Below are 26,850 nucleotides of genomic sequence, written 5' to 3' on the forward strand. Positions count from 1 at the left end.
GGGGCGCCGGGGGCGGGGCCCGCGCCACGTGACGGGGGAGCGGCTCCCACGCCGCGCGCCCCCGGCGGTCACGTGGCGCCGGCGCCCCTCCCGCCCCCCGCCCCGGTCACGTGGCGGCCGCTCCCCCGTCGCCATGACGGCGGCGGGCGGAGGGGGCAGTTACGCGGCAAAAAAAAAACGGTACCGCCGCCGCCCCCCCCGCCCCGATCCCCGCCGCGCCCGGCCCGGCCCGTCCCCCGCCGTCACCCGTCCGCGCGAGCCCCGCTCGTTCCTCGCCGTGGGCCCCGGCGGCCCGTCCCGCTCCGCTCCCGGCGGGTCCGGCGGCGCCGCCTCGCTGCGGGGGAGGGGCCTCCCTCCCCTCGGCCCCGGCCCGCGCGCCGGGAGGGAGGGAGGGGGCGCCGCGCGCGTCACGGCGTCACGTGGCCCGCGGGGCGGGCGGGTGCGCACGCGTGACGCCGCTTCCTTCCCCCCCCCCCCCCCCCCCCCCCACCTTCCTCCCGCGCGGGCGGCGCGTGATTGCAGCGCGGAGCGGGCGCGCGCTCCCGTCCCGCCCCGCCCTCCCGGGGTCACGTGGGCGCGCTGTGTGGAGGCGGCGGCGCCGGGAGCGCGCGGAGCGGAGCGGAGCGGTGAGGGAGCCGGGAGGGAGGGAGATGGGGCGGGCGGTGTGTCCTCACCTGCGGCTTCCCCAGGGTGGCGGTGTGCCCCTCGGGGCTCGCCTCTCGCCCCCCTGCCCTGCCCGCCGGCTCTGAAGGGCTTTGGGGGTTTTTCTGCCCTGTGCGATCCTTCGCCTTACGCCGGGTACGGCAGATAAAGTCCCACAGTGCTGCGGATTCAGCTCGGGGCCGCGAAGGCGGGATGTGGCACAGGGCAGGGCATCAGTGGCCATGAAGGCTTTTATGACGCCTTGGAAATGTTGAAGAGATAACTTTTAGTTTCGTTGGCTGAAATTGCCTCTTCCCTTTTCCCGGTGCCTGGTGAGAGTGAGCGTTCGCTTTTCTGTGGAGGAAATGTGGATTTCCCCCGTGACGGCTTTTCTGGGAGGGAGTTCCTGAATTTGTGGGACCGCACACTAAATGTCACCTGGAGATTTCGGGACTTGACTGTGCAGTGTAACAGGTTTGGGGTTTTGTTAAGCAACGTACGGGTTTGAGCTTTAAACTCAACAAGGGATTATTTTTAAGTCTGTGCTGCTTAGGAAAAGTATGAAGTTACAATTTCAGTGGTTGTTTAATTCTTGGGTTTCGCTCTGTTATCTCTTGAATGTGGGGGAAGACATACTGTGCAGAGGATAGCTTTTAATTGTATCAAAGTGCACAAATGCAGCTAATTCTAAATTTGGTATGACTTGAGAATAATGCTCCTTAAATTTCGTTTTGGGAGAGAATATGATGTAGTTATAAAATGCCAATGCTAAATGTTTTCCTTGAGAAAGTTAGTTTCAAATCAACAGTGCCTGCTGTGGGGAAAAGTGTGTTTTTCCATAAAACAAGGCGTTTCCTGTAGGTACGTGTTAACTTGTTTCACAGGCAGATGTAAATATAACTACGGTTTAAATATTTCCAGGTGGGCTATCTGATAGGTTAAGTTTTCAGAAATGAACTCGAACAAAAACTTGTCATAAATGAAGCAGGGGTCTTATTTCCCAGCCCTCGGGCCTCTTTGGCCCAGTGAAACCTGCTGGGTTTTGAGTAAGAAAACACTTGGTATTTCTTTAAGCACGGAACACCAGCTGTAATACCAAAAAGTGAGCTAATCGAGAACTTTATTTTTGGCAGGTACAGCTAAAAGCTGAATCCATAAGGCACCCATGAGTGAGCAGCACTAGTTGTGTGCATCCATGGCCTCTATGCCAGTCATTCCAGACTCCTACAACCATGTCTTGGCAGAGCTGGAGTGTTTGGATCCGTTGCTTTCTGCGCTCAGGCTGGATTCCAGTCGTCTGAAGGTGAGGTTGTGCTGTGTGGCTATTTTAATTTTTTATTTTTTTTAATTCAAGTAATGACCCCATTTGGCTAATTATTTTATTAAGCTGTAGGATTAATCTAATTCTGTTTGGAGTGTGTGCATACTATATTAGTGAGGGGAGTACTTTGGGAAGAAAGAGCGAAGATAATGGACCCTGTTACTCTGTGTGTGTTTCCTTCATGCAGCTGTGGGTGCTTAACAGAGCCTGACACAGCTTACACTCTTTGCTCCAATTGCAAAGTGCTGTTTAATAATCTTCACTGCCAGTGGTTCAAGAGTGCTACACACAGCTGATAAACAATGAAGCTTTAAAAAAATCCACCATAATAATGCAAGAAAAAGATGCTGTGATCAGAACTGACCAGGTTATGCATTATGGTTTTTATTCCTTCAGTGCACATGTATAGATGTGTCAAAGAGATGGCTGGCTCTAGGCAGCTCAGGAGGAGGACTGAACCTTATCCAGAAGGATGGTTGGAAGCAAAGACTCTTTCTCACTCACAAGGTAAGGATAAAAATTTTAAATGAAAATTTCCAACAATGGGGCTGGGAAAGGAACATTATTCAAAGTTAATGTATTTTAAGATTCAATAGGCACCTTTAGCTTACTGCATTGTCCAAAGAAGGTGAGGTTTTGGGCTGCTGTGTTTAGAATAGGTTGTGGTTCTGGGGGGTATTCCCAGAGTGTGTGGTATATTAGATTTCTTGAAGTGTGAAACAAATTACTTCAGAGCATCAGACCTTTGTTTTTCAAATTCTTTTTTTTTAACAGCAGCAACAAAGTCACCTGAATATTTGAGGATTAGAAGAAAATTTTGGGTATGAAACCAGAGCAACTCACAAGTAGATAGCTCCCAGTGTTTGACACAAGTGTGACACACCCGTATAAGTGAAGAAAAGATTGGCTGACCTGCTGTTACTGGAATAGATCCTGAAGCAGGGATTGGTATTTGTACAGTCAGGTGCTATTTCCTAGGAGCCACTGCTGCTTCCAGTATAGCATGAATGCAGCCAGTTTTTTCAGGCTGGGAGCACCTCACTTAATTCTGTCCAAACAACTTCCAAAGGTGTGAGGACAGAGGAGTGATTTCTGTGCTTTCCAAATCAGAGAATGCACTGCAGTCTTTGCTCTTGATGTTGTTGTGTTGTTGTCAGCTGCACCTTGGAGTAAACTCAGTGTCTGCAAACAAAACCCAAACAAACAGTAAAAACCAACCACATCAGAGCAGAGTGGTAGCATCTGCTGACATGAATCTGATTTATATCTAAAGATGAAAACTGCACAGTGGTAGAGGTAGAACAGGAACAACTTTCACCTGCTCTTACTCCCGTGCTTCCTTTCAGGAAGGTGCCATTTCCCAGGTGGCCTGTTGTTTGCATGATGAAGACTATGTTGCTGTTGCCACCAGGTGAGTGATCTACTTGCAAACTTGAGCACTGGATTAATATTTTTAAGAAGCTTCAAGTTTCAGACTTGGACAGCTGCTGAGAACTCACAGAGAACTAACTTACCAGGTTAACTGGTAGAGGCCACTGCAGGATGATTCTCTGCACAGACAGTTTGCTTAACTTTTTTTTTCTGCAATAGTTGTTTAGATTCTAAAGTATTATTTCTGTAATAAAACATCTATGGCAGAGCTCATACATGTGAAATTATTATGATAAATGTTTTTCTGAGATCTTTCAGCATGAAAAGAAGCATTTTCATTAACATAGTAGAGTAAAATTGATAGTTAATTGATAGTTAATTCCACTTGCTTTTATTAAAATCCATTTAGATGTTTTTCCACATCCTTGCTAGTAAGTGTAATAAATGTAAGAGTAGCCTTACAAAGCTGCTTGTACTTTGTAGTGCAAAGAAGGACACTCATTCTTTTCAAGAGCTTGGTGTGACACTTCTTGAAAGCATGGAGCCTCCAACAGAACCAGCTCTGGCATGCCATTTCACTTGGCTTTCCTCTTTCTTTGGGCTTTATTAACTGATAAAACATCAGGAGACTTATTTTCAACCTGTATTCTCTTTTTAACTTGTTGTAGCCAAGGCCTTGTAGTAGTCTGGGAGCTGAATCAGGAACGCCGTGGGAAGCCAGAACGGATTTATGTTTCCTCTGAGCATAAGGGCAGAAAAGTCACAGCTCTCTGCTGGGATACGGCTGCCCTTCGAGTTTTTGTAGGAGATCATGTGGGAAAAGTATCAGCCATCAAGATTAACACATCTAAACAAGGAAAGGTAAAATGTTGCATACTTTGATTGAGCTTAGTTCACAGGGGGTGATATGTGGAATCTTTGTTTATTTAGCAAAGTGGAACAGAGCAGGACTTGCCAGCTGATGAAGTTCTGGTAGCTTTAACTATTGGGGTGAAGAACCAGTCTCTTGAGACAACCATAGAAATCCTGATCCATGAACCTCCCCCAGTCCTAATTCTGTGTATTTTAGTAATGCAATTTAGAAAATGCTTTCAAATGTTCAGAATTAAAAACTGGTCAATCTCCTGCTTCTTGGAATTTACAAGTATCAAAGTTAAGGGTCTTGGTGTTTCTGAGCCTATTGGATTCCTTAGACTCCAGCTACAGGTTCAGCTGTTTGTTTTAGTCCTCAGTTCAGCTGTTGGTCAGAGAAAAGGCAGTCCCAGACTCTGATTTTGCTTGGCTTTATCTGGATGCTCTTATTCTTAAACACCTGGATTAGATAAAGTAAATGGTAGGTTGTCATCAAGCCTACATCCTTTGTATTTTGTGCAAGGGACACACCTATTAGTGATAGCAGCCTGATTTCTTTCTAGCCCTTGAGTGTTCTTTAGCTTTTCCCACTACTCGGTGGTGAAAAGGAGCAGAGCTTGGAAATAGTCATATTTCCTCTAGGTCCTTTCTAACCTTCATGGAAGAGTATGATGGAAGATTGACTTAAAAGTAGCAAGACCATTATTACATTTAAAGAAAGAGGGGAGGAAAGTCAGCTGTGGGAAGAGGGAGGAGAAAAGGGCAAAGCCTGTGGAATCCGTGTCTGTCCACTCCTGTTAAAGGAACAGGACTGTTGGATTTCTCAGATAATGCACTTTGTCATATTCCTAAGAAAGGAAAAGCAATTCTAAGCTGGCAAAAATAGTGCCTGTCTGACAGCAAATTCGAATGCAGTTCCCAGTAGTTTTCTTATCCATAAGTCTGAGGCTGTTCATCCACCCATGCAAACTGAGACACTGGTATGCTAAATAGTATGTGGATAATTTGTGGCAGAGTAACAGAGAGGGTGAGTTTGTGAACAACCTAATTCCAACAGAAGTTGTTTTTTGTATCAATTAATCTCTCTGCTCTATTTTCATCTGCTAGCTCAACGTACCTGTGGGGGGAATTGGAAAAAAGCACAAAGCTCAGAATAGTAAGAATAAAACATTCAATGTTACAGAAAAAAACCCCAAACCCTTTATAAAGAAATACCAGGATGCTACAGGGATAATGACTTTTTTTTTCTTAAATATTCAATAGTGGTTTTGGGAAAAGGGGAATTTACACTCCTGTGCTTTTGAGCATTGAAGCCTTGCTTTGTAAAGACAGAAGAAAAGAACTGCTCTGTCTTACACTGTGTATTCGTTATGAGTCTTTTCTGAATATTGCAATTTTAACATAATGAAATGGTCTTTACTTTGAACTGAAGACCAGCATGTTTTTTCTTTTTTTTTTCTTTTTTTTTTTTTTTTTTTTTTCTTTAACTGTAGGCTGCTGCTACTTTTGTGATGTTTCCTGTCCAGATTATAACCACTGTAGATTCTCGGGTGGTTCAGCTGGATTATTTGGATGGAAGATTGCTCATATCTTCACTTACCCGCACTTATTTATGTGATACTGAGAGGCAAGTTCTATTTTATTTCTGAAATTGGACTTCAGAGTCGCACACAGTTTCTGAAATGATAACAATGTCTCTTTACCTAGCCCATGCTCCCTCGGTCTGTTTCTGAAGATGTTGGGAGAGGTAGTGTCAAAAGTTTTACTGCAATCAAGATAAACAACATCGTCTGTTCTCCCCTCATCTACCCAGCCAGTCATTCTGTTGTAGAGGGCTGGTAACGTGATTTCCCTTCCATAAATTCATGCTGACTATTCATAATCACTGTCTTATTTTTCATGTGATTGGAAATGATTTCTGGGAATGTTCACACCTTCCCATCACTAGGTTGAACAACTGGTTCTGCTGAAAAAAATTCCTTTGATCTGAGCATTTGTTTCAACTAATGAATATTTCTGCACCCTGTCTTGTATAAACTTTGGGCAGGCTTTGTAATATTCATTACAGATTTTTTTCTTAAGCACCAAAACCAATTCAGCACCTGGGATTAAGTATTTTTTATTATTCAAGAAAAACATAAAACTACTTAGGGCTTTTATTAGTGCTGCCTTACTTAGCAAGTGTATTTTTTCCCTTCTAGAGAGAAGTTCTGGAAGATTGGTAATAAAGAGAGAGATGGAGAATTTGGAGCATGTTTCTTCCCTGTTGGAAAAAACAGTGGGAATCAGCAGCCATTGATATATTGTGCTCGACCTGGCTCGAGGATGTGGGAGGTGAACTTTGATGGGGAAGTGCAGAGCACACATCAGTTCAAGCAGCTTCTCTCGTCACCACCTCTTCCTGTTGTTACTCTCAGGTAGAAACATGAGTGTTATCAGTGATGGACTTGTTTGGGATGTCCTTAAGGCTGAAAAGACTAAATAAACTCCTGCTTCAATCAAATGTTAATCCTAGTTGACATCTTAACAGTCTCCTCTAAGAGATGTAGCCAGTAATTATCAAAAATGCCAAAACCTTGATTCTGCAGCTGTGTCTGTGTGAGTGCAATGAATACTGCTGTCATGAGATTGTATTTATTTAAGCCAGCCATGTATTTACAGGATTAAGAACTTTAGAAGGTAACGTTATCATCGTTACTGTTGTACTTTATAATGATTCTATTTTGCAGGCAGGATCCTCATTATACTGGTTCCAGCTGCTCTCCACAGTCTTTATCTTTTCCTAAGCTGCTGTATTTGACGTGAGTATTTGACAGCATAGCTTCCTGTTGATAAAATAGGCTTAAAAATTATATATTTTCCTAATTTGTATTACCAACTTCAGGTTTTTGTGTTAGAATTTCCCAAGTATCATGCTAAAGCTGTCTCACATCTCACTTGCTATACTAAAACCAATGCCATCCCTGCATATTTTAGAATTTTTAAAAAATTTACCTATTTTACCACAATTGACTGTTGCTCCATTAACATTTGCTTTGATTGCAGTGAGCACTGTGTGGTGACCTGGACAGAAAGAGGCATTTATATTTTTCTTCCCCAAAGCGTTCAAGTCTTACTCTGGAGTGAAGTTAAAGGTAGACTAAAGTTTCTTACTTTGCTTTGTCTGTTACACTGGTCATTCCTGAAGTCCTTGCCTAACTTGGAAGCTTTTCAAGCTCAATTTCTGCACCTGGATTGCAGAATATTTATAAAAAAATTGTCATCTGTCTGGTATATCCTTGAATATTAACCATCTCCCTGCTTCCTCCAGGCAACCCCTCCTTCCACAGATCTGAAAACATTCTTGAGAACAAAATGTGGTGTAGAGTAACTTATAAAATACAATAGTTAAAATATAGGTGATTAACCTGTAGTATCCTGTCCTCTTTACTCAGGCTCATTGTCAGGTGTTCTGGGAAGGATAATCTGGCTGCTGAAAGTTTAAAACCTGGGTTTTTTCCTAAAACCTGTCTAAATTGCGTACAGGGAATACATTTATTTGGCAGATGAGTGAACCCTCATAAATGGTTGTGTGTATGATTATAAGCAGAGTCCTACAATAGTCATTGTCTGTCAGTCTTTGCCCTTCTCCCCATTTCGGTGTTAAGTTTGCAATACCTTTGTTGTGGAATGTTTGCATGCAGCATAAATATTCAATTTGAAAACTTCTGGAAAGCCAAAGTTGTTTTTCTACCAGTGAATATTTTCCTTTTGTGTCAAAGCTAACAATTATGTATTTATCATCTCAGAGCAAAAGGAAACTTCTCGGTAATTTAGTGTATTTTTTGAATGTCTTCTGGAAATGCAACTCTGGAAACTTTTGACACTGTTTTATAGTGATTAGGTGCTAGGTCAGCACTCCTCAATGTTTTCCCCATGCCCCTTGTGCTTTGCACTCATTTGCAGTCAGGTGGGAATATGCTTTCACCTTTTGGGGATAGAAAGGAATGTTGATTCATGACTTCAGTCCTTCAGGTGTTGCTCTGTGTGTGGTTTTGCAGATATTCAGGATATTGCAGTTCACAAGAGTGAGTTGTTTTGTCTGCACACAAATGGAAAAGTTGTGCACCTCTCCCTTCTGCTGGTCGATCGCTGCGTAGAGCGTCTGATGAGAAGAGGATTCTGGACCCTTGCTGCCAGGGTCTCTTGTCTCTTCCAAAATTCAATTGTTTCTTGCAGAGTAAGTAAATTCCTCTTTGTAAATGTGCAATACAGCTTCACTGTCTTTCCTGTCCCTCCTGCCGTTAAGTTTCATGGTTACTGAGATTAATTTTGTTGGAGTTTTTAAATTCATCTAAACATTATACTTTAAAGATGAATATCATCCTGCATATATGCTATCTTTTGTTTTCACATGTGCATTAGAAATAATAATGGTTCTGTTTCACTGGGTGCTTGTAGGCAAGAAAAAATTTGCCTCTAGACAAGCTGGAGCACTTGAAGTCTCAGCTGGATGCTTCAACACAGCAAGATCTCACTGTGCAACTGGAAGAGCTTATTTCAAAGTTGGAACCTCTGGATTCTGCATGCAGCAGTAGGAGGAGCAGTATTTCATCTCATGTATGTGTATTAGTAGTGACAAAAATGTTATTTAGAGGTTTTGTCTTTGTGGCTTAAAGTCACCTCATTGCTCTCTTGGAAGATGAGGCTTTCATTTCTACTCTCTCAACTACGACTCATAATGCTGCATTCTAAAACTAGGTGGGGTGAGGAGGTATGTAACACCACTGCTTGCATTCTGTAAGCTCTCAGACCTGTGCCTCATTCCCTTATTATTTTAGGGCTAGTGGCTGAGATGTGGACAAAGATTGACATGGAGGTGGCTTTTTCCACAGCTCTGATTAATGTCGTAACATGCTTCAGTAAAGATAGTCTTGGTTATAGCTCTAGTTTTATGTGGTGGAAATCAATGTCTGAGTGCTCAGAACTATATTAGCCCTATTTAAAAATTTGTCACGCTCTAAAAAAAAATCAAAGCTGCTTGTCAAGAAAGGGGAAATATTTCATAGTTAATACAATATCAGCTCCTGCTTTTACTTTAATAGTGTTTAAAAGGAAAGTTTAAAAAGCCAAGTAATGTAAATACCATCTTGATATGGTAGACAGGTTTTTCTTCATTAGCCACTGTGAAAGTAAACCATGTAGACGAACCATGAACAAACAGATGTGTGTTGGTCCTGAAACTAAATAGTTTTGCAGGGTCTGTAGTTGTGCTAGCTGGGTGTGGCTGGCCAGCAGAAGGAATACAAATGGTGTATTCAAATGGTGGAGTGACATTCTTGGCTGCAGGGCTAAAGCTGAGGTGGGTTTTGCCTTGCACTGAGTACACCAGTTGTTCCACAGGCTGCTTTCCTAAAAGCAATTGCAGCATACACTTCTTTTTAAAGTCAATGAGCTGCACACTTGCTGTCATCTGTGTCCTTTTGCATTCTGGATATGGTAAAAGTACTCTGTTAAATAGGAGTTTTCCAGGCAGTGAATTATGAAATGCTCTGAATTTATTTGTGTAGGGACAGTTGGGTGAGTTCACTGCAGAAAGTTGAACAAGGAAGTAGAACTCACATGATGTTTAACTCCCCTCCCTGGTCTGACAGGAAAGCTTCAGTGTCTTGGACTCTGGAATCTACCGTGTTATCAGTCGAAGGGGCAGTCAGTCCGATGAAGACTCATGTTCCCTCCACAGTCAGACATTCTCAGAAGATGAGAGACTTAAAGAATTTCCTGTACACCATGAAGATGAGCAACTAGAACTTGGTAATGCTTCTGAATGAAAATGTTTGCTCAATGTGTTAGTTTATTCTAAAAAGTTCAGCTGGGTTGGCTCTGTACTCTTACTTCTCACAATCGAGTTATTCATTATTAATATACGTAATTTCATCAATTGAAACAGTTACCTCACCTTCCAGTCAAAATCCTTCCTGAAACATTGGGTTGAAAAGCTAGCTCCACAGAAATCCAGGCTTAAAAGCAAAGAAAACCCAGAGAAACAGAACAAAAGGTCCAGAGGGCTTTACCAAGCATAGGCTTCACTCCAGCTTACCCCTCTCCAAGTGTAATTCAGCATGAATGCTAAGGTTCCTTCAGCTGTCTATGCCAGTGTCAATTGTACTCCAAACAAGATTTGATTGCTGCCAATATCCTTCTGTAATGTTTGTTTCAAAAAAGAATTTCTTGATCTGGATTGTGGTTTATATTTCTTCAGGGAAAACAGAAGGATTCTGATAAGTGTTCTTAACTTTCTTGCAGGGTTTCCCTTGTACAGGGGATCATCTTACATGTTTAAGCATCAGTGTAGGGGTGCTAGAAATGTTAATAACTAACATTTAGCCCATCTAGGGAGCTTTTTTATTTCTTGACAAATGTCTGTCACTGGACTAAAGCTGGAGTGAGATTGTAATGGGTCTTGTTCTCTACTCTGGTTGGGATTGGGAGGGGATGTAGAAACCTGGGAGGATGAGAGGAGCTGGCTTAGTTCTAGGTATGGTAGAGAGGCTTTCCAATAAAACTGCTTTTTAGCTTTTGTGAGGAGTAGATGTCTGTTGAGGATGGAGAAAATTGGGATGCTTTGGTGAAAACCACAGTGGGGAGGGAGTGTGCAGAAATAGGTATTTACTCCTCTGTTTGTCAGTAGGGCTGTCCTGCTGACTAAGCTACATGCTGTTGGTAGCACTTATCTTTACATGTGCCTCTTTACCTACATCACCATAAAAACAAGTGAGGAAACTCTGAAGTGCATAATTTCCAACATTAAAAGTCAAAATTCAGGTGACCTAATTTTTAAATATCAGAAGATAGAAAGGTTCTGTGTGTTCTCTCTCACAAGATAAATATGGTATGATACATTTGCTGATTATTTCCAAGTAGAGTAGTTCTAGGTGCTTCTTGAAGCACAAGTACTTGATTTGGTATTTGGAAGAAATAGACTTAGTGTTTCCCTGCTCACAATGACATAAGATGTAATGAGTTTTAGGTTTCTGATCTGCATAATGAACAAAAGCAGCCTTTATTTACAGTCAGTTGTAAGGTCAGATGTGACCTTTAGGCACTATCAAGAGGGATTCTGATGGTAGGTTTTTTTAACAGCACAGCATCATTTCCTCTGAACACTGTGGTTACTGCTGATTCTTACAAAATGCAGTGTCATCCTGGCTTAAAATGATCCCTTTTTTCTTGTTGACATCACTTAAAGATACAGTGTGTTTGTACCAGGAAATGATTAAGCAAAACACATTGTAGATACTGCTAGGGATAAAGGAGAGAAAAGGAAATAATCAGTCATTCTGTATTTCTTGTGATTCTTGTAAAAAGCCAGGGAGCTATGGGCTCCCTTAGATTTTTAAGTCCTTTGAAGTAAGAGGGTGATTTACACCCTAGTCATGGCTTGTGTGTCTCTGTTCACATGTGATTTAGATTTTGGAAATCATGCTGTGTGAATTGACGTATGCCACAATACTTAATTTTCCTAGATGTATGAATAACTCAGGATTAAATCAATGTTTTGTCCCCTAAATGGACTGTAAGTCTACCTTTAGAAGGTAGTTTTCACACAGTTGTTGATCATTATTTGTCCTGCTACAGAGCCAAGTGACTATGAATAAAGCAGATGTACTAGCTTCAAAGTCAGTAGTAAAAGAGTCTTTGAGAGCTGGTTTCACACGTTCTTGAGTATTCAAAAAGAAAGTATGGTGGGCAGGTTATCCATTAATGAATTAGTGATTTGCAGTTCATTTCCCTGTTCCATTTTTTTTGCCAGGCCACTGTTTCATGACTTTTTATTTCAATTCCATTTGTCAGAGAACGTATCTCATGCATCTGTGGTGGTTGAGGCTGACCGGAATGAGACATTTCTCCCATTCAATATTCCTTTGTCATTCCGTTCCCCATCTCCTCTCGTCTCTCTCCAAGCTGTCAAAGAAAGGTAAAACATGCAGCAGGTTCACTCATCCATTACATCTTGCCCTCTTCTGTCCCTTGGTTTTGTAGCATTGTGTGGTTTAGTTCATACTCTGTTCTGCAAACATGTAACACCTGAACTGGAGCACCAGAGATGCAGTCAGGTTTGCCAGGCAGTTTAAATCTTCAACTTGGCTCTAGTGAAGATACAAAGAGCTGCTGGTAACTTCAGTGGAGCCAAGACTTCAACCTCAGTTTTAAACAGTTAATAATTGTTAAATGTCTATGAATGTTTACTGTTACACTGTAAAGTCTGGTTGTGGTTTGTATTCGAAGGAAAACTTACTGAATATTGTTTGGGGGTTTTGCCTTTCTGGGTCTTAGGGAGAAGACTTCTTATGTTGCTTGGGGACAAACATTAAAACTTTCAAAGCAGATAAATATTGCTAAAACACGTTTGCAAAGTGGTCTGTCCTATCCCCACATGAATTTTTCAGTGAGTCTAATTGATTTCCCAAACACTTATGGAATAATGGTAGCCTATACCTGCTGCAATTAGATCTGTATAAATCACATTGATATTTTAAAACTTTTTTTTTTTTTTTTTTTTTTTTTTTTTTTTTTTTTTTTTTTTTTTTTTTTTTGTTTAAATGGGAGATGAAGGGTTGGGTAAACAAATACAAAAGAGATGATGTTAAATACCTAACTTAAATTTTTTACAAGAGTGCTGTATGTTAATTACTTAGCTAAAATGTCTCTGGCCTGGCAGTGGTCTGAAAATTTGCACAGCCTTCCCTTGATCACTTCAGTATGTAAATTGTCCTGCAACAAAGAATTGTAGCTGCTATCAGCAGTGTGAGGATCTCAGAATAAACATCAGAAGTACGTGCAATGTTTTGAGTTTTTCTAAACTGTAAGCAGCCTTGAGGACTTTACTAGTAATGTGTTTCTGCTAATAATGAAAGCTACATTTTCAAATATTCACTGCATGAAAATAATTATTAAATAAGATACTATCATAATTACAGTTAATTTTTAAAAGTTTAGCTTTAATCCTTCTATACATTCAAGTCCAATTGTTTTGCTTAATTTGAATCTTTTCTGCCTTCTGCAGCAAACTTCAACTTTTGCTATATCTTGTTATAGAAAAAGATGCTGGGTTGGAGTTTCTGGGATGGGTTTGTTTTTTTTTTTTTTTTAGTTCTAGAGCAGAAAGCAGGAAGCTTATTTTTCTGTTCAAATCTTGTTGACATAGTTCTCTTTGTGGCAGTGGTTGAAGTACTTGAGTTCTGGTATGTTCATTGAGCTTTCTCTTCAAATAAATACCTGAAAGAATAGGGACTGCTGAGTGAAAAGGATGTTGTTGGTGAGCTTTGTAATCTGAAGAATTAATTTGAAGCATTGTAAAGTGGTTTCTTACCACCAAGAGTGGCATAATTTCCTAAAGATGTTTTATGTTTAAAAGCTTTAAAATGCAGTGTGGCCAGTCTGCATTTTTTTGCATCCAAATTGCAAATACATGTCAAAATCTATGGCTAATGTTGGTATGTGATTCTGCTTCTCCAGCAGGAGTGTTAAATACTTCAGGTTTCTATTCTGTCATGAAAATATGATCATTACTGAAGTATGAATTTTGAGCAGCATCCTAGGATGTTTTCTTCCTGTTGGTCATCCTGTTGCCCTCATTCTTTTTCTCAAGAGTTCTTCAGATTGTAAAGTCTCTGAAAAGATGGTCTGAATCAAAAGAGTGCTTGGTTTGTTTGCTTCTGAACTTCTGATTTTAAATGTTTGAACTTGTGATTCCTAGTGTTTCCAGCTTTGTACGCAAAACCACAGAAAAGATTGGCACACTTCATATAAGTCCTGAATCTAGAGGGAAGCATGAAGCAAAGGATGATGAGCAGCTGCCAGAACTAACTCTTAGTCCAGTTGCATCTCCCCAGGAAGAAAAAGAGTGAGTGCGAAATCACATTTTCTTAGCAGTTGTCCTGAGGATAGCAACCTAAGGAAAAGGCTCTTTCAAGCAGAATGAGGAACTTGGCATTAGATTTTTCCAGCTACCTTCATTCCTATGGTGGGTTTCAGTGGTTGTCCCAACTTCTTTCTTAGAGCTGATGAGGCAATGAACACAGAGTTAAGTAATTTCATATTCCAGTGCTAACTTTCCATTTTGGACTAACTTTCATACAGTGGCATGGTACTGTTTTTTGTTCAGTACCTGCAGAAAGCTACTATAGCTGGAGTAGAAGTAATTATAGAAAGCCACAAGAATAGTATTATTTGTTGCTCTTCATGCCCAACTTCTCCATAATTTCTGTTGAGCTGTTCCTTCTTACCAGTGAAAGCTTTATATGTAATAAAGGAATTAGTGTTGAGGAAATTTTTCAGGAAATCCTCACTTTAATAATTTAAGTTAATACTTCAGAAAGGACTGAAATGAATGTGCTTTTCTAGGTCAGAACCCCAGAACTGCCAGCTTCCTGAGGAGGACCGTCTGAGAGATCTCAAGACTGCAACAGCAGAAACTATGTAAACTGAAAAACTTTTTACTGTATAGATATGTTGGGCTTTGGCAGAAGAAATGATTGAGTGTTTTTAATTTTTCTTTTCATTCATTTTACATACATGTAAGAGTGATGCTCTAAATGTCTGTTGCCATAACCTGAAAGGATCTATTTGGTGAATGATTTGATTCCTCTTTTAAAACCAAGCAAAACTCACTAAAATTTCTTCTAGCATTATCCCTTTGTCTTAAGTTCAAGCATAGTTTAAAAAAATCAAAATCACAAAACTTCATTCTGAAAGAAATCCTGGGGAGCTCAAAATGTACTCAGATCAAATGTAGACAGTGTGAAGTAGCCTAAATTGTGTTTGGTGCACTCAAAATCACAACCTAACAGTGATCTCTGGGTCAAGTGTAGGAATATAGTTACACAAAGCATATTTGAAACTTCACTTGTGGCATCTTATAATTGTTAAACTTAGCAAACTTCTTTTTTTTTTATGCTGCAGAGCCAAGCTCCAGGATCCCCAGGTTTTGTTAGAACCTCAGTGTATGAGAAGGGTCTTACAGGAATGGCTTGTCTATCTTGAAGAAAAATTCAGCAAGGAGCATTCTGCTTTGTCTGTTAAGAAAGGCAAGACTGTGTGTGCTGAAGAACAGAGAGCAGCCCTGGAGGAAAACCTGCAAGTGGCTCCAGCTGACAGAGATCCAGTAGACAAGGAACAGAGCGGTATTTTGGAAGACTGCCTTGAAAAGGAAAACACTGATGAAATCTGTGTGAGCAAAACCAGGTGTGAAAATGGTACAGATGTGCCAGGGCCTCAGGGCTGCAGCTTTCGGGTGTCTCCTCCATGTGCCATCGACCCTGATGTTCTGAAGGATCTTGTGGAGTTGACAACTCTGTGCTTTGAGCTGCAGGTCTTTTCCTGTGGGACTGGTGAGGCTGAGGAGAGCTCTGAGGGGAGTCTGCCATCAGCAGCTTCAGGGACACTGGCTTGTAGGTTTTTGAGAAGATACTTCTTCCTTTTGGATTTAAAGAGAGTAAAGCAGTGTATTATAACCACGTGTACCACCTGCCCTAATGTGTGGGAAACATACATTGCAGGATTGAAAGGTAAATAGTGAATGTTGTATTGCTGCTTAAACTGAAAATAAGACTGTTTGGGAGGAAAAAAAGGGAAAAAAAATCTTGAAGACTCTCATAATTGTGTCTGCAGGTTTTCATTGTGGCAGGGGGAGGATGCTTGGTGTGGGAGAGTTTTTGATGTGGTTTTGGGTTGCTTGGTTGGTTGTTTTTTTCCCCCCAAATTACTTCTCATAGGAAGAACTTAGCTCAGCTGGTTAGAATACAGTGCTAATAATCCCAGCATTATGGGTTCAAGCCCTGTATGGACCATTCACTTAGCAGCTGGACTTGATGATTGTTGTGGGTCCCTTTTAACTCAGAATAACCTCTGATTTCTTAAAAAAAGAACTGCTGGTCCTTGGAGAGATACTCGTCTCCTACTTTGCAACTTTAAACTTGTTAGTTTGCATGGACCTTGTTGATTGAACACTATAGTGATCCCAGCCTATCTACAAACAAGCCTATGAGCTTTTAAGAGCAAAAGCATCATAGTTAGAATCACGAGTCTGTAGAAACAAGGCAGAAGAGAGGGGAGGGGGTTCAGCATTTGCAATGGAAGATTCAGTTTGTAAAGGAATGTGGTTAATATGAAACAAAACTGAATGGAGTAGATGGTTCCATGCAGAGAAGTGGCTTCTGATCACCTCACACTTCCTTGTTTCACAGAAATACTTTTCTGAGCTTTTTGATGCCTCTTTAGTTTTATTGAACCGAAGCATCATGATGATATTGGAGAACAACTTCTCTGTTCTCTGCACCCAGCTTCTGCCTTATGTATTTCTTTTAAGAGTGAATTAAACCCTTAACATTGATTCTGCTCCAGCAGAGAGCAGTTAACAGAATCGTGCTTTGGAGGTTGGTGTTAGTGTTTCTGGGAATCTCTTCACTGTTTGGATTCTGAGAGCCCTAGAATTGAAAGTAGTGTATGCATTCCCAGTTCGTCCTTAGTTGGACTGCACTTGTGCCTGGAGGTTAATACCTGCATTTTCATCAGGATTGAGGTGGGTGTTGAACTTCCCATGAAAGCAGCAATAGCTGTTGTTTAGCAGAAGGACAAAAGGAGGGGCAGGATGTGTTAAGGAAAAAAAAAAAAAGCCCAAATCTTGTAACTTGTGCACTGTTTTATTTCAGAACTAACTTGTCACAGTCCAGTGGCTTTAGCAATGGAAGGTGAAGATATGTTGAAAATACTGAAGCTGCTGCATGACCTGGGGCCATGGGATGACAGCCCACTGTTGCTGGCACATGCTCAAAGGTTTGTACCCAAATCTTCTTTTTCTTAACTTCCTGGAAGGAATTGCTTCACTTACCATGTCATGAAGACTTCTGGAATCTCTTAGATCACCTTCCAGTATTATCTTGAATTTGCAAAAGATCTTGAAAAATTTATTTTGCTGTTTAGTACTGAAAATAGTTTTTATTCTCTCTCTTTCTCCAGGCTTTATGAAAAATTTGGGGAAACAGCTCTTCGGCCCTTGATCAAGTTCCACCCCTCTATTTTGCCTTCTGATATTAAACAGCTTTGCAGGAATGATCCAGCTCACTTTCTAGCATATTTAGATAGTCTGGTGAAATCAAAGCCAGAGGATAAAAGGTGAGGGGAATGTAGAACCTTTTTCATCTGTCTGTTCTTTTCATCATGTGGCTGTGTGGAGATATTTTTTTTTATTTGGCTTCTGGAGACTTTGTTTTTGTGTTTCTGTATCTGTCTGCTTGGTGTTCTTAAGCATTAGGTTCCAAGTAGTTCTGCCAGTTGTAGCTGGCCTTGGACTGGAGTTTTTGTTAGCTTAGTATCTAGTTTTAAAGGGGATTTCCTAAATAATACTTTTAATGGAATTTACCTTTTTTGTTCCTATGTCTGCAGTTCAATGTTAGGGTTAAATGGCATTAAAAAAAAAATCCTAAACAAACAAAAAAAACCACACACACAAACCAAATCTGGGTGAACTCAACCTGCAAACTTGATTTCTCTGTGGTTGCCTCAGTTTCTAGAAACATAAGTAATTTTAAGGCTTTTCCACATTTTATTTTGCATCCCCTCCCTTTCCCCCCCAATCTCTGCTTCTCCATATCTAGTATATTTAAAACTGGTAGGATTTTCTTTTAGTGTCTCCTTTGTTTTCCAGGTCATTAATCCTTAGGTCTCTTCTGCAGCCAGAATCTGTACGGTTGGATTGGTTGTGCTTGGCAGTTTCTCATGATGCTCCACAAAGGGCAAACACTGTGGATGAGGAAGGAAATCCCAGGTAAAATGGGTTTCACCCAAGGTCCTGAGTGCAGCAGAAAGACTTAACAGGTCTGGCTTTGGGTTAGATTTTGTGTGAAAGTTTGAATCACTGACTCCTTGGAGCATTTTGTAGAGTTCAGCAGAACTCAGTTCAACCAAAGAATTGAAAAACTTTAATTTTAACTCTGACTTCCAGAGTGACAGCTCTGAGACTGCATATGGTGTTTCATTCATTTTTCCTCCTCTCTTTTCATAAATCTTCCATAATGTTCTGAAGAAAATCAATAATGCCTTAAAACTAAATTTCTCATCCTCTAGGCCACGATCGCATTTGTTTACTTGGGGCTACAGCCAGCTCATTCTGCTCTTGATTAAACTCCCAGCTGATTTTGTTATGAAAGAGAAGATGGCTGACATCTGTAAATCACATGGGTAAGGAGAAAACTTGGTAATTCTTGATACTTGATGAGTGGGTATTCTGACCCTGAGAAGATACAAATGTAAATTATCTGTTTCTTATTTGGACAAAGGTTTTTTAAAAACCTTTCCTTTTTGGAGGGTGAATGCTGAATGTCCAATTTCATGTACCAAATGGGAGGTATTCCTCATGTCCCTACTCTGTTTGTGACATTCATTAAATTTAGTTACTTTTGTCTTTACTGAAACTTAAATGAGTTTGTGATTGTTCTTGAGTTTGATTTGAACTGAGTATTTGATTCCTGGAAACCTTTACTCTCTTATTCAAGATTTTGGCCTGGATATCTTTTTCTCTGTCTGGAACTGGATAGAAGAAAAGAAGCCTTTACTAATATTGTTCATTTGGATGATTTGAGCCTGTTGAGTGGAGAAGATGGTTAGTGATTCTTAAGCTGTGTAAACATACTCCTGTAATGTAGGAACTGCCCTTATGTAGTGGTTTGCCCAAAGCTCAGTTGAACTTTTATTTTTTCAAGTGTTTTTGTAGCCCTAACTGTGTGTGGTACAGCATATTTGAAACGCATAAAGGGGTGTTATACTCCTGTATCTTCATGCTGTGCTTTGTGAAATCAGTTGTGCTAGAAAAGGCTTAAAAGTTAAAGAATCTTGATTCATTTATCAGTTGGGAGTAAAAGCTAACCTTGGTGTTCTAGACAGAGGAATAGGAAGCCTTTTCCTGCACAGCACAAAACACACCCACTACATGTGCACACACTCCAAGTTAGGGTGAGCAAAGCGTTATACCACAAGGCAGAACTTAGAAGAAATTTCCCTCCAACGCTAAGATGGACTTAAATTTTGTCTCAATCCAAAGCTTTGAATACTGAGCTGTTATGAAGCTGTGTCTGTTCACCACTAAATCTTTACACAAATTCAGTCAGGGCATTACATTTCTGTGCACAGTTTGCTTGTTGATAATGCTTGGTTTCCTAAAAATCTTCAGAGTAAAACAGAATAGCTAGCTTCCCTTTTAAGTACAGATACAGCGTAAATAGTAGTCTTAGAATAATCCTTGTTTTACAAATAATGTAACAAAACTCATTTTCCATCTAGGTTCCATTCCAGAGACCATAGAAGAATGGAAATTTGTTCTGCATCTTGCACGGGATCACAGCAGAGCTGTCCCCCACCACAGCCCCCAGAACGGGAATGCCGTCAGCAATGGAGGCCCGAGCTGCCCCGACTGCATCACTGTGGAGAATGTTGCTCTGTTGCTGGCCAAGGCCATCGGCCCAAATCGTGCCTTGCCTCTCTTGCAGGAGTGTGGCTTGACACTAGAATTGTCTGAGAGATTTACTGGTGTCTGTGAGATACTGAGAATTGCTGAGAAAAGGCAGAGGTAAGAGATGTGTTGGCAGAAGGTCCGCACTGTCCTCAGTGCTTTAAACTTCCTTTTCGGTTAACAAGAAGAGAAAGTGCTTCACATTTTTACCTTTTGGTTTTAGACTCATCTGAAAGTTTTCCTAATATTTAAGAACTGTGTGTTTTGCAGTATAGGCATTTTAAATTTGAAGATGAGGAAACAGGAAATCATACATTAAAGGCGTATGTGAAGGAATTCGCTGAAAGAGGTCTGTCCTGATGAGACCTGTAGAGACTCTGATCTCTCTTATTCTTTCCAAAGGTGTGAATGGCCATGTCAGGATGTAACGTCTGAAATGCAATCATGTTGTTTTGAAACTTCTTTAAAAAGCAAACCAAAACTCTGTTGTTCTTTGTTGTTAGCTTTTTTTACTTTTTTTGCTGTTTAACCTTTTTTTTTTTTTTTCCTTTGCTTTAATTGCAGAGCGCTGATTCAGTCCATGTTGGAAAGGTGTGACCGGTTTTTGTGGTCTCAGCAAGCATAGAAAACAACTTGGGAGAACTCTGGGAACATTTTATACTGTAATGACTGTATATTCAAGTGCCTCTTAAATTTCACAGGCCCTTAAAAATGACAAACTCCTGTCTAAAAGTTCAGTTATACTGAGCCAGCCTCCATCTGGCAGGTATCTGGCCTGGAAGTGATGACAGTTCTTCCACATTGCTTTGGAGATGACTTTTGAACTGTAGAACATAGATCAAAACAAGCCAGTATTTATCTTGAAATTAAGCTCACAGGTTTCCAAGATGAAAATCGCTGAATTTATTTTCTGAGTTTATAACTTAAGTGTTTTAGGGATATGAGCCCCTAAGTATTAAATTATTGTGTATAAAATTTTTTGTTTGTTTGCAAACATGAGAAACCATTCTTGGGAAGTATCTAAGCCTATACTTGTTTAACTTTCCTGTAAGTGACATTTACCTTTACTGCTGCTGTAGAAGTGTTAGTTATGGTACCTGTTGGGTTTTTCCCCTTCTTAAATTATATGGACAGTCCTTGCCTATTTGAAATACATTAACCAAGCCAAGTCTTAAAATGGGAAGGAAATATTTTTAAGTAGTGGATTTATGGTTAAAAATGCTGATTTAACAGACAAACGTGTTTAATGAACTGTTAAACTACAAGCACAATATTTCTAAATTGCCCATACCTGTCTGTGCACTGTAACCATAGACATCAGTTGTGACACTCCAACAAACCTCAGGACAGTGGAACTAGAATCAGAGTCATTTAAGTTCCAAAAGACTCTGAAGATCCAACCCTCCAACCATTAGCCTAGCACTGCCAAATCCACCACTCAGCCATGTCCCAAAGTGCCACATCTGCATGGCTTTTAAATGCCTCCAGGGAGGGTGACTCCACCACTTCCCTGGACAGTCTGTTCCAGTACTGGACAATGCTTTTGGTGAAGAAATGTTTCCTGCTACCAAATCAAAATGTCTCCTGGAGCAACTTGAGGCCATTTCTTCTTGTCCTGTCCCTTGTCACTTGGGAAGAAGAAACCCACCCTCCCCTAGCTACAGGCTCCTTTCAGGGAGTTGTGGGGAGAGCAGGAAGGTCCTGGCCTGAGCCTCCTTTTCTCCAGGCCAAACAGCCCCAGCTCCCTCAGCTGCTCCTCACAGGACTTGTGCCCCAGACTCTCCACCAGCTCCTGTTTCCCTTCTCTGGACTCACTCCAGCCCCTCAATGTCTTTTTTGCCGTGAGGGGCCCAAAACTGGACACAGCACTCGAGGTGTGGCCTCACCAGTGCTGAGAACAGGGGGACAATCCCGGCCCTGGTCCTGCGGCCACACCATTGCTGCGGCCACACCAGGCCAGGATGCCACTGGCCCTCTTGGCCACCTGGGCACTGCTGGCTCATGTTCAGCTGCTGTCACCAGCACCCCCAGGTCGTTTTCTGCCCAGCAGGTTCCCGGCCCCTGTGCCCCAGGCTGTGGCCATGTTGGGGCTGCTGTGACCCAGGGACAGCCCCCGGCACTCGGCCTGGCCGACCCTCACCCCATCGGCCTCAGCCCCTGGATCCGGCCTGTGCAGAGCCCTCTGCAGAGCCTTCCTGCCCTCCAGCAGATCAGCACTGCCCCCACCCTGGGCTGTCTGCAGACTGCCTGGGGGTGCCCTCCATCCCCTCGTCCAGATCCCTGACAAAGAGATTAAACGGGACTGGGCCCACCCCTGAGCCCTGGGGAGCACCACTCGGGCTGGCCATCAGCTGGATGTAACTCCATTTCCATCTCCCACCACTCTCTGGGCATGATCATCCAGCCAGTTTTTCGTTTGGTGAACAGTCTGTGTCTCCAAGCCATGAGCGGCCCATTTCTCCAGGAGAACATTGTGGGAAACAGTGTCAAAAGGTTTTCTTGAAGTCCAGGTCAAGTTTGGTAATTCCACAATTAATTCTGACATTTTGGGAAGAAATTTAATATTTTTAAAAGCTGAAGGTTTACGTAAGTATTTTTAGATGGATGCTGTCAAGAAAGAAGTCTTTTTACGTATCTGTATGAATCTGAAGATTCATAAGATCACTTGTATTTTATATCTCATTTACAGAACTATGCTTTGTACTAGCACTCTTTCTGCATTTAATACAGCTTTGAACGAGTTTCTTTTTAGGCTTCTATTTTTGAATGTCTTCACTCTCTGACTCATATTTTAAGCAGAAGACCACAGCATCTGGTCAATACTTGATTTTCACAAATATTTAAATAAAAAATAATGCATTAATTAGAACTAAATTTAATTTAAATTGATAATTTTATTGTTAAATGATTTGAAAATACTGCTTTGTAAGGAATCTTTTTATGTAGTCTTGCAGCACTACAAGTGCTGCAAAATAATGCTTTTCATCAAAACAGGACTGCTTACATTTGGCCTTTTGAGAGATGTAATCTGCAGATTATTTAATCTTGTCTGCAAGAAAAACTTGAGTGTGGAGGGTTGGTTACTTCCCTAGAGGAAGGGAAGTTCCAGGGAGACAATCAGTGTCAGGCTTTCATCCAGTGTTGCTTGTGGAAAAGCCAACACAGAACTATTTCTACACAAGAGAACTTTAAAGCTTCTGGGGTTTAGATTCTGCCATTGGAAATAGAAGGATCTGTGCCATCAGGAATGCCCCATGCTCTCACAGTAAGACTTGGAATGGGAACCAGGCACCCACCAGATGGTGTTGGTGCCTGTTCTCTTCCCTGCCAGATGAGCTGCTGCTGCCTCAGGGGCTGCCACAGTTACCTACCTCGGGTTCATGTAGTGTGTGGTGTAGCTGAGTGCTCCCCTTGCCTTCCTCAGAGGAATTCCTGGATTTCTGAGAATGTTCCTGGCTTACCTCCATATGGTTCCACTTCATTTGCTTTTGTGTACACATCAGTCTCTTTCTTACTTCTGTGAGGGTTTTGTACGCTTGATTAACTTTGAGAGTTGGGGCTTTTTTTTGTATTTTTATCATAAATCATAGTTCCAGTTAGAGCTTTAAAAAAAAAATCATGTCAGAGGGGTCATACAGGTAACATAATGGGAAGTGTGTATTCAGATTTTGTGTCTAAAATGAGCTTGTGTTTATCATTTCAACTAACTTGGCTGTCAATAAGGAGTGAGAGTTTACTCTCTGAGGAAGAGTTGGAAAAATGAATGTTTCCTATTCTGGATGAGTTTTTCGTCTCATACAGGCAGGGTGAAAGGACTGTGACATGAGAGGGTCTTCTGTTCAGAAATTACTCAAACAGAAACTGCCTCGGGTGCACAGAGCAAGGCTTCTGTCAGCTAACTGAGCACACACCACTGACAGCTCAGCCACCCTCAGGGGAAAGGTGAGCTGCAGCTCAGCTTTGGTTTTTGTGGGTGCCTGATGATGGGAGAGACCCTTGAAAAGCAGATGAATAAAGGGGGCTTAGCCTGGAACAGCTTTAAATAGAAACTGGTGGTAAGTTTTCTTTTTTTTTTTTTTTTTCAAAGAAAAAAGTATCCTACATTATTTCACTATTAGAAACCTATGGGTAAATCAATTTTACTTCAGAGAAATACCTGTATTTTCAATCTGGTTCTTTAAAGGAGACAAGTTTCCAGTCATTCTCCATATCTATAAGCCTGAGCTCACTGGTAGTGTACATTCCATACTTGGCAAAACTCCTGAAATTAATTTCTGCACACGTAAACTTAAATAAGGTAGTGTTTTTTCCCAGATTAAGAAATAGCTGCAAATATTATGCCTGAACTGGAAATTCACCTCTTCCCCTTTCTCCGTGTGACTTTCATAGATTGCAAAATTGTGGAATGTTTCTGGAACACAGCTTGCATTCAGAGATAACTACAGTTAAAGGGCAACCAGTATGGGGTTGCTTTTTATATTAACTGCATCAGAATGTACAAACCAAGAAATGGTCTCCAGGCTCCTCTCAATGTGTTGTGTTTCCCAGTGTGCATGTGCTGCCAGTGTTTATTGCCAGGCCAGGAAGGAATACTCTGCTCAAACCCTCCTCCACGCTCCGAGGCAGCTTTGCCTCTTTCTGTTGCGAAAGCAGCAGCGTTGGCTGCAGCTCATTTTTGTGAGCCAAGGGTGTGACCTGGAGTGCAGGACAAGAAGATACGGGAAAGCGCGGCTTGGGCTGTTCCCTGCTGGAGCCCCAAGCTGCAGCTTTATCTCAGTTCCAAGGGGAACTCCAGCCTTGTCGTCACTGCTGCTGTCCTCCTTGCTGGACAACAGGGCATGCACTCTGAGATGTTCTAATGAATCCCTTTAGCACCTGCCTTCTTGCAATTGTGCTTGTATTTTGCAGAAATGTTGGTCTGGAGCGAAACAGCATAAGACTCAAAATACCCTCTATGGCCCAAAGTCTGTGAGCTCTTGTAGGGCAGATGTTCCTTAGGTCAATTTTGAAAGCAATGCTTTGTTACAAGTCCCTGGACAACGTGCCACATGCCTGTACTCCAACTTCCAGGAGTCATTTTCCTTGTTTTTTAAAAACCAAAAAGGTGATGGACAGGGCTACTTGCTCTGGGGAACCATGGTGACTGCGGGGGCGGTGGGTGGTGGTGTGATCGCCCTCTGAGCAGGTCTTGTCCTCCAGGAATTCCCTGAGCCCTGTACAGTGTGGACACTGAGCACAATGTCTCTGGAACTCGTAAACTGTGGGACCAGTGGTGGCCAAACAGTATTTTTGTAGCAAATCTTTGAATTTCCAGACCTGGCAGCTCCACCGGGGCTGGGCCCCTCGGTCAGCGGTCCCCTGCACAACTTGCAGACTCTAATAGAGGAGGAGAGCTTTGGGTGCTTTGTGCCTTTCTACATTTGTCTTTTGGTATTTTCCCCCTTAAGGTGTGCAGTTTTTAGGGTTCATTTTGTATTGGCTTTCCTCCCTTTTCAACTGCAAGTGTTTTAGGGGAGGGAACAGAGGTGCAGCAGTGCAGGATGCTGCCGTGTTTTTCCTTCCCTTGTTGGCAGCAGTGGCAGAGCGGGGAAACTCAACCCCCCCACCCCTTTCGGGGTAGCACCTGCCCGTCACTTGGGGCTGGCTGATCTATATTCAATTGCTGTTCACCTATGAGATCTGTTGTAGATATGGGGCAGCATGGCTTGGCTGCTGCAGCTCTGTTCTGGTGTGGTTTTGGAGTGTTTGTTTGCTTGTTTTAATTTTTTTTTTAAATTTATTTTTATTGGGTTTGGGTTTTTTGTAAATAAGTTTTAATAAAAATATTTGAACAAGGTAGCTGCTGGTAAATCCAGCATTTAAGCAATTCATCAAGGCACAGCTACAAACCACAAAAAGGGTAATAGGCTTTTGACATTGCATGTGTTTTAGAAAGAATCAAATCTCCTCCAAAGTCACTCATAAGGTCTGCCTTCAAGGCACCTTGTCTTGGTTGGGAAGACAGTTGTCTGCTGGGGAAAAGCCAGAGCTTCCCTTGGAATGGAGAATGTAAACTTCCTCCCTCCAAATTATTATGATTTTGCAATTAAGGGGGCTTTTGGGCAAATATATGGAAATAGGAATAACAGTTCTGTACTAGGACTATTAAAATAATACAACTGTAGTAGTAAAAGAAAAAAAAAACAACAAACAAGCAAACAAAAAATCCTAGACAGACTGACAGAGTCAGAATACGACCTGACACCCTGTTGGTCGGTGTTGGGAGCACTCCAAAGTATGTCCTTCTGCACTGACAGATGTGGTTCTGTTGGGGTAGAGATGATCCTGTAGAAAGGTCCAGTGGTGGCGAGATGGGTCCAGTCTTCCTCTGGGAATCCAGTGGAAAACCAGCTGCTCTGCTGTTCTGAATCTCAGCTTTTATCCAGGTGGGAATGCTTGGCTCTTCACACTGAGTGGAGCATCTCACAATGGAATGGTGTAATTTTATCTGTTATGTGGTGAGCCTTAATGGCCCATTAACAGCAGATATCCCCCTGGAGGGAGGATGGGTCATGGAAGAGATAAGGAACATTGCTCCACCTGGTTTTAACAGCTGGCCCATTAACAGAAGGCACCTTCCCCCTCCCTCCTGGAATTATAAGGAATGAGTTATACAAGAGATAAAGAAAACACCTCCCCAACCAGTTTGGTGAGATGGAAAATAGAATACACACTTTTTGTTATATATTGCAACTCAAGACACACCTCTACATAGATTCCATGTTATTCTCGTAAACTAGGAGGTATAACACTCTAAGTTACTTCTCAGCTCAACAAAACCAGCATGAGATGATGATGCACACTTACAGTCAGGACAGAGCAGACAGGACAGCAGGGACACCATGGATTTTCTTCCAGGATTTAGGAGCTCACTGGGTGTGCTTCTCTCTGTAAGAGGCCGCACTGCAGAGACCCTTTCCCAAACTGAAAACACTGAAGACAGCTGTTAGATGCAGAGACAAGTTCACCAAGGTTTAGCCAGCAAGGTAAACCAAGTCATCCTAGTGGAGAAACCAGAATGATGGTTCTACTTCTGTGTAACAATGGGGAACAAAGACACATGGACCCTCCTTGTGCATGCAAAGGAAATCACTTTATTGTAGAAAACACCTCCTTTATATACCTTGAGTTTCCAGCA

The 26,850-nt window shown here is 41.7% G+C and overlaps 1 protein-coding gene and 1 long non-coding RNA gene across 7 annotated transcripts; one reads left to right on the forward strand and one right to left on the reverse strand.

The window, feature by feature from the left end:
* The first annotated feature begins 561 nt into the window (after positions 1–561).
* Positions 562–21,596, forward strand: HPS5 (HPS5 biogenesis of lysosomal organelles complex 2 subunit 2). 6 transcript variants are annotated; one of them, XM_083863035.1, is made up of 23 exons: positions 562–626; positions 1,776–1,945; positions 2,360–2,470; positions 3,310–3,374; positions 4,003–4,195; positions 5,680–5,817; positions 6,392–6,603; positions 6,916–6,987; positions 7,232–7,320; positions 8,227–8,405; positions 8,627–8,785; positions 9,820–9,979; positions 12,020–12,143; positions 13,926–14,072; positions 14,573–14,647; positions 15,131–15,735; positions 16,879–17,002; positions 17,186–17,341; positions 17,874–17,993; positions 18,293–18,406; positions 18,721–18,827; positions 19,505–19,790; positions 20,238–21,595. In XM_083863035.1, exons 2-23 carry the CDS (start codon positions 1,838–1,840, stop codon positions 20,296–20,298), a joined length of 3,405 nt encoding a protein of 1,134 aa, XP_083719161.1. In that variant the 5' UTR covers positions 562–626; positions 1,776–1,837; the 3' UTR covers positions 20,299–21,595. The 6 variants fall into 6 exon arrangements, 5 of the variants coding, with proteins under 5 accessions (XP_083719161.1, XP_083719160.1, XP_083719164.1 ...); XM_083863034.1 differs by lacking the exon at positions 562–626 and adding an exon at positions 644–798; XM_083863037.1 differs by lacking the exon at positions 562–626 and adding an exon at positions 950–974.
* Positions 21,597–23,733: 2,137 nt separating this feature from the next.
* LOC310911167 lies at positions 23,734–26,842 on the reverse strand. Its single transcript, XR_014590457.1, has 2 exons — positions 25,911–26,842; positions 23,734–25,831 (listed from the first exon to the last, which is right to left on the reverse strand). It is a non-coding gene; the product is annotated as an uncharacterized lncRNA (long non-coding RNA).
* Positions 26,843–26,850: the final 8 nt, after the last annotated feature.

Source organism: Zosterops lateralis (assembly GCF_965231275.1).
Source record: "Zosterops lateralis genome assembly, chromosome: 6".
Lineage (NCBI taxonomy): Eukaryota > Metazoa > Chordata > Aves > Passeriformes > Zosteropidae > Zosterops > Zosterops lateralis.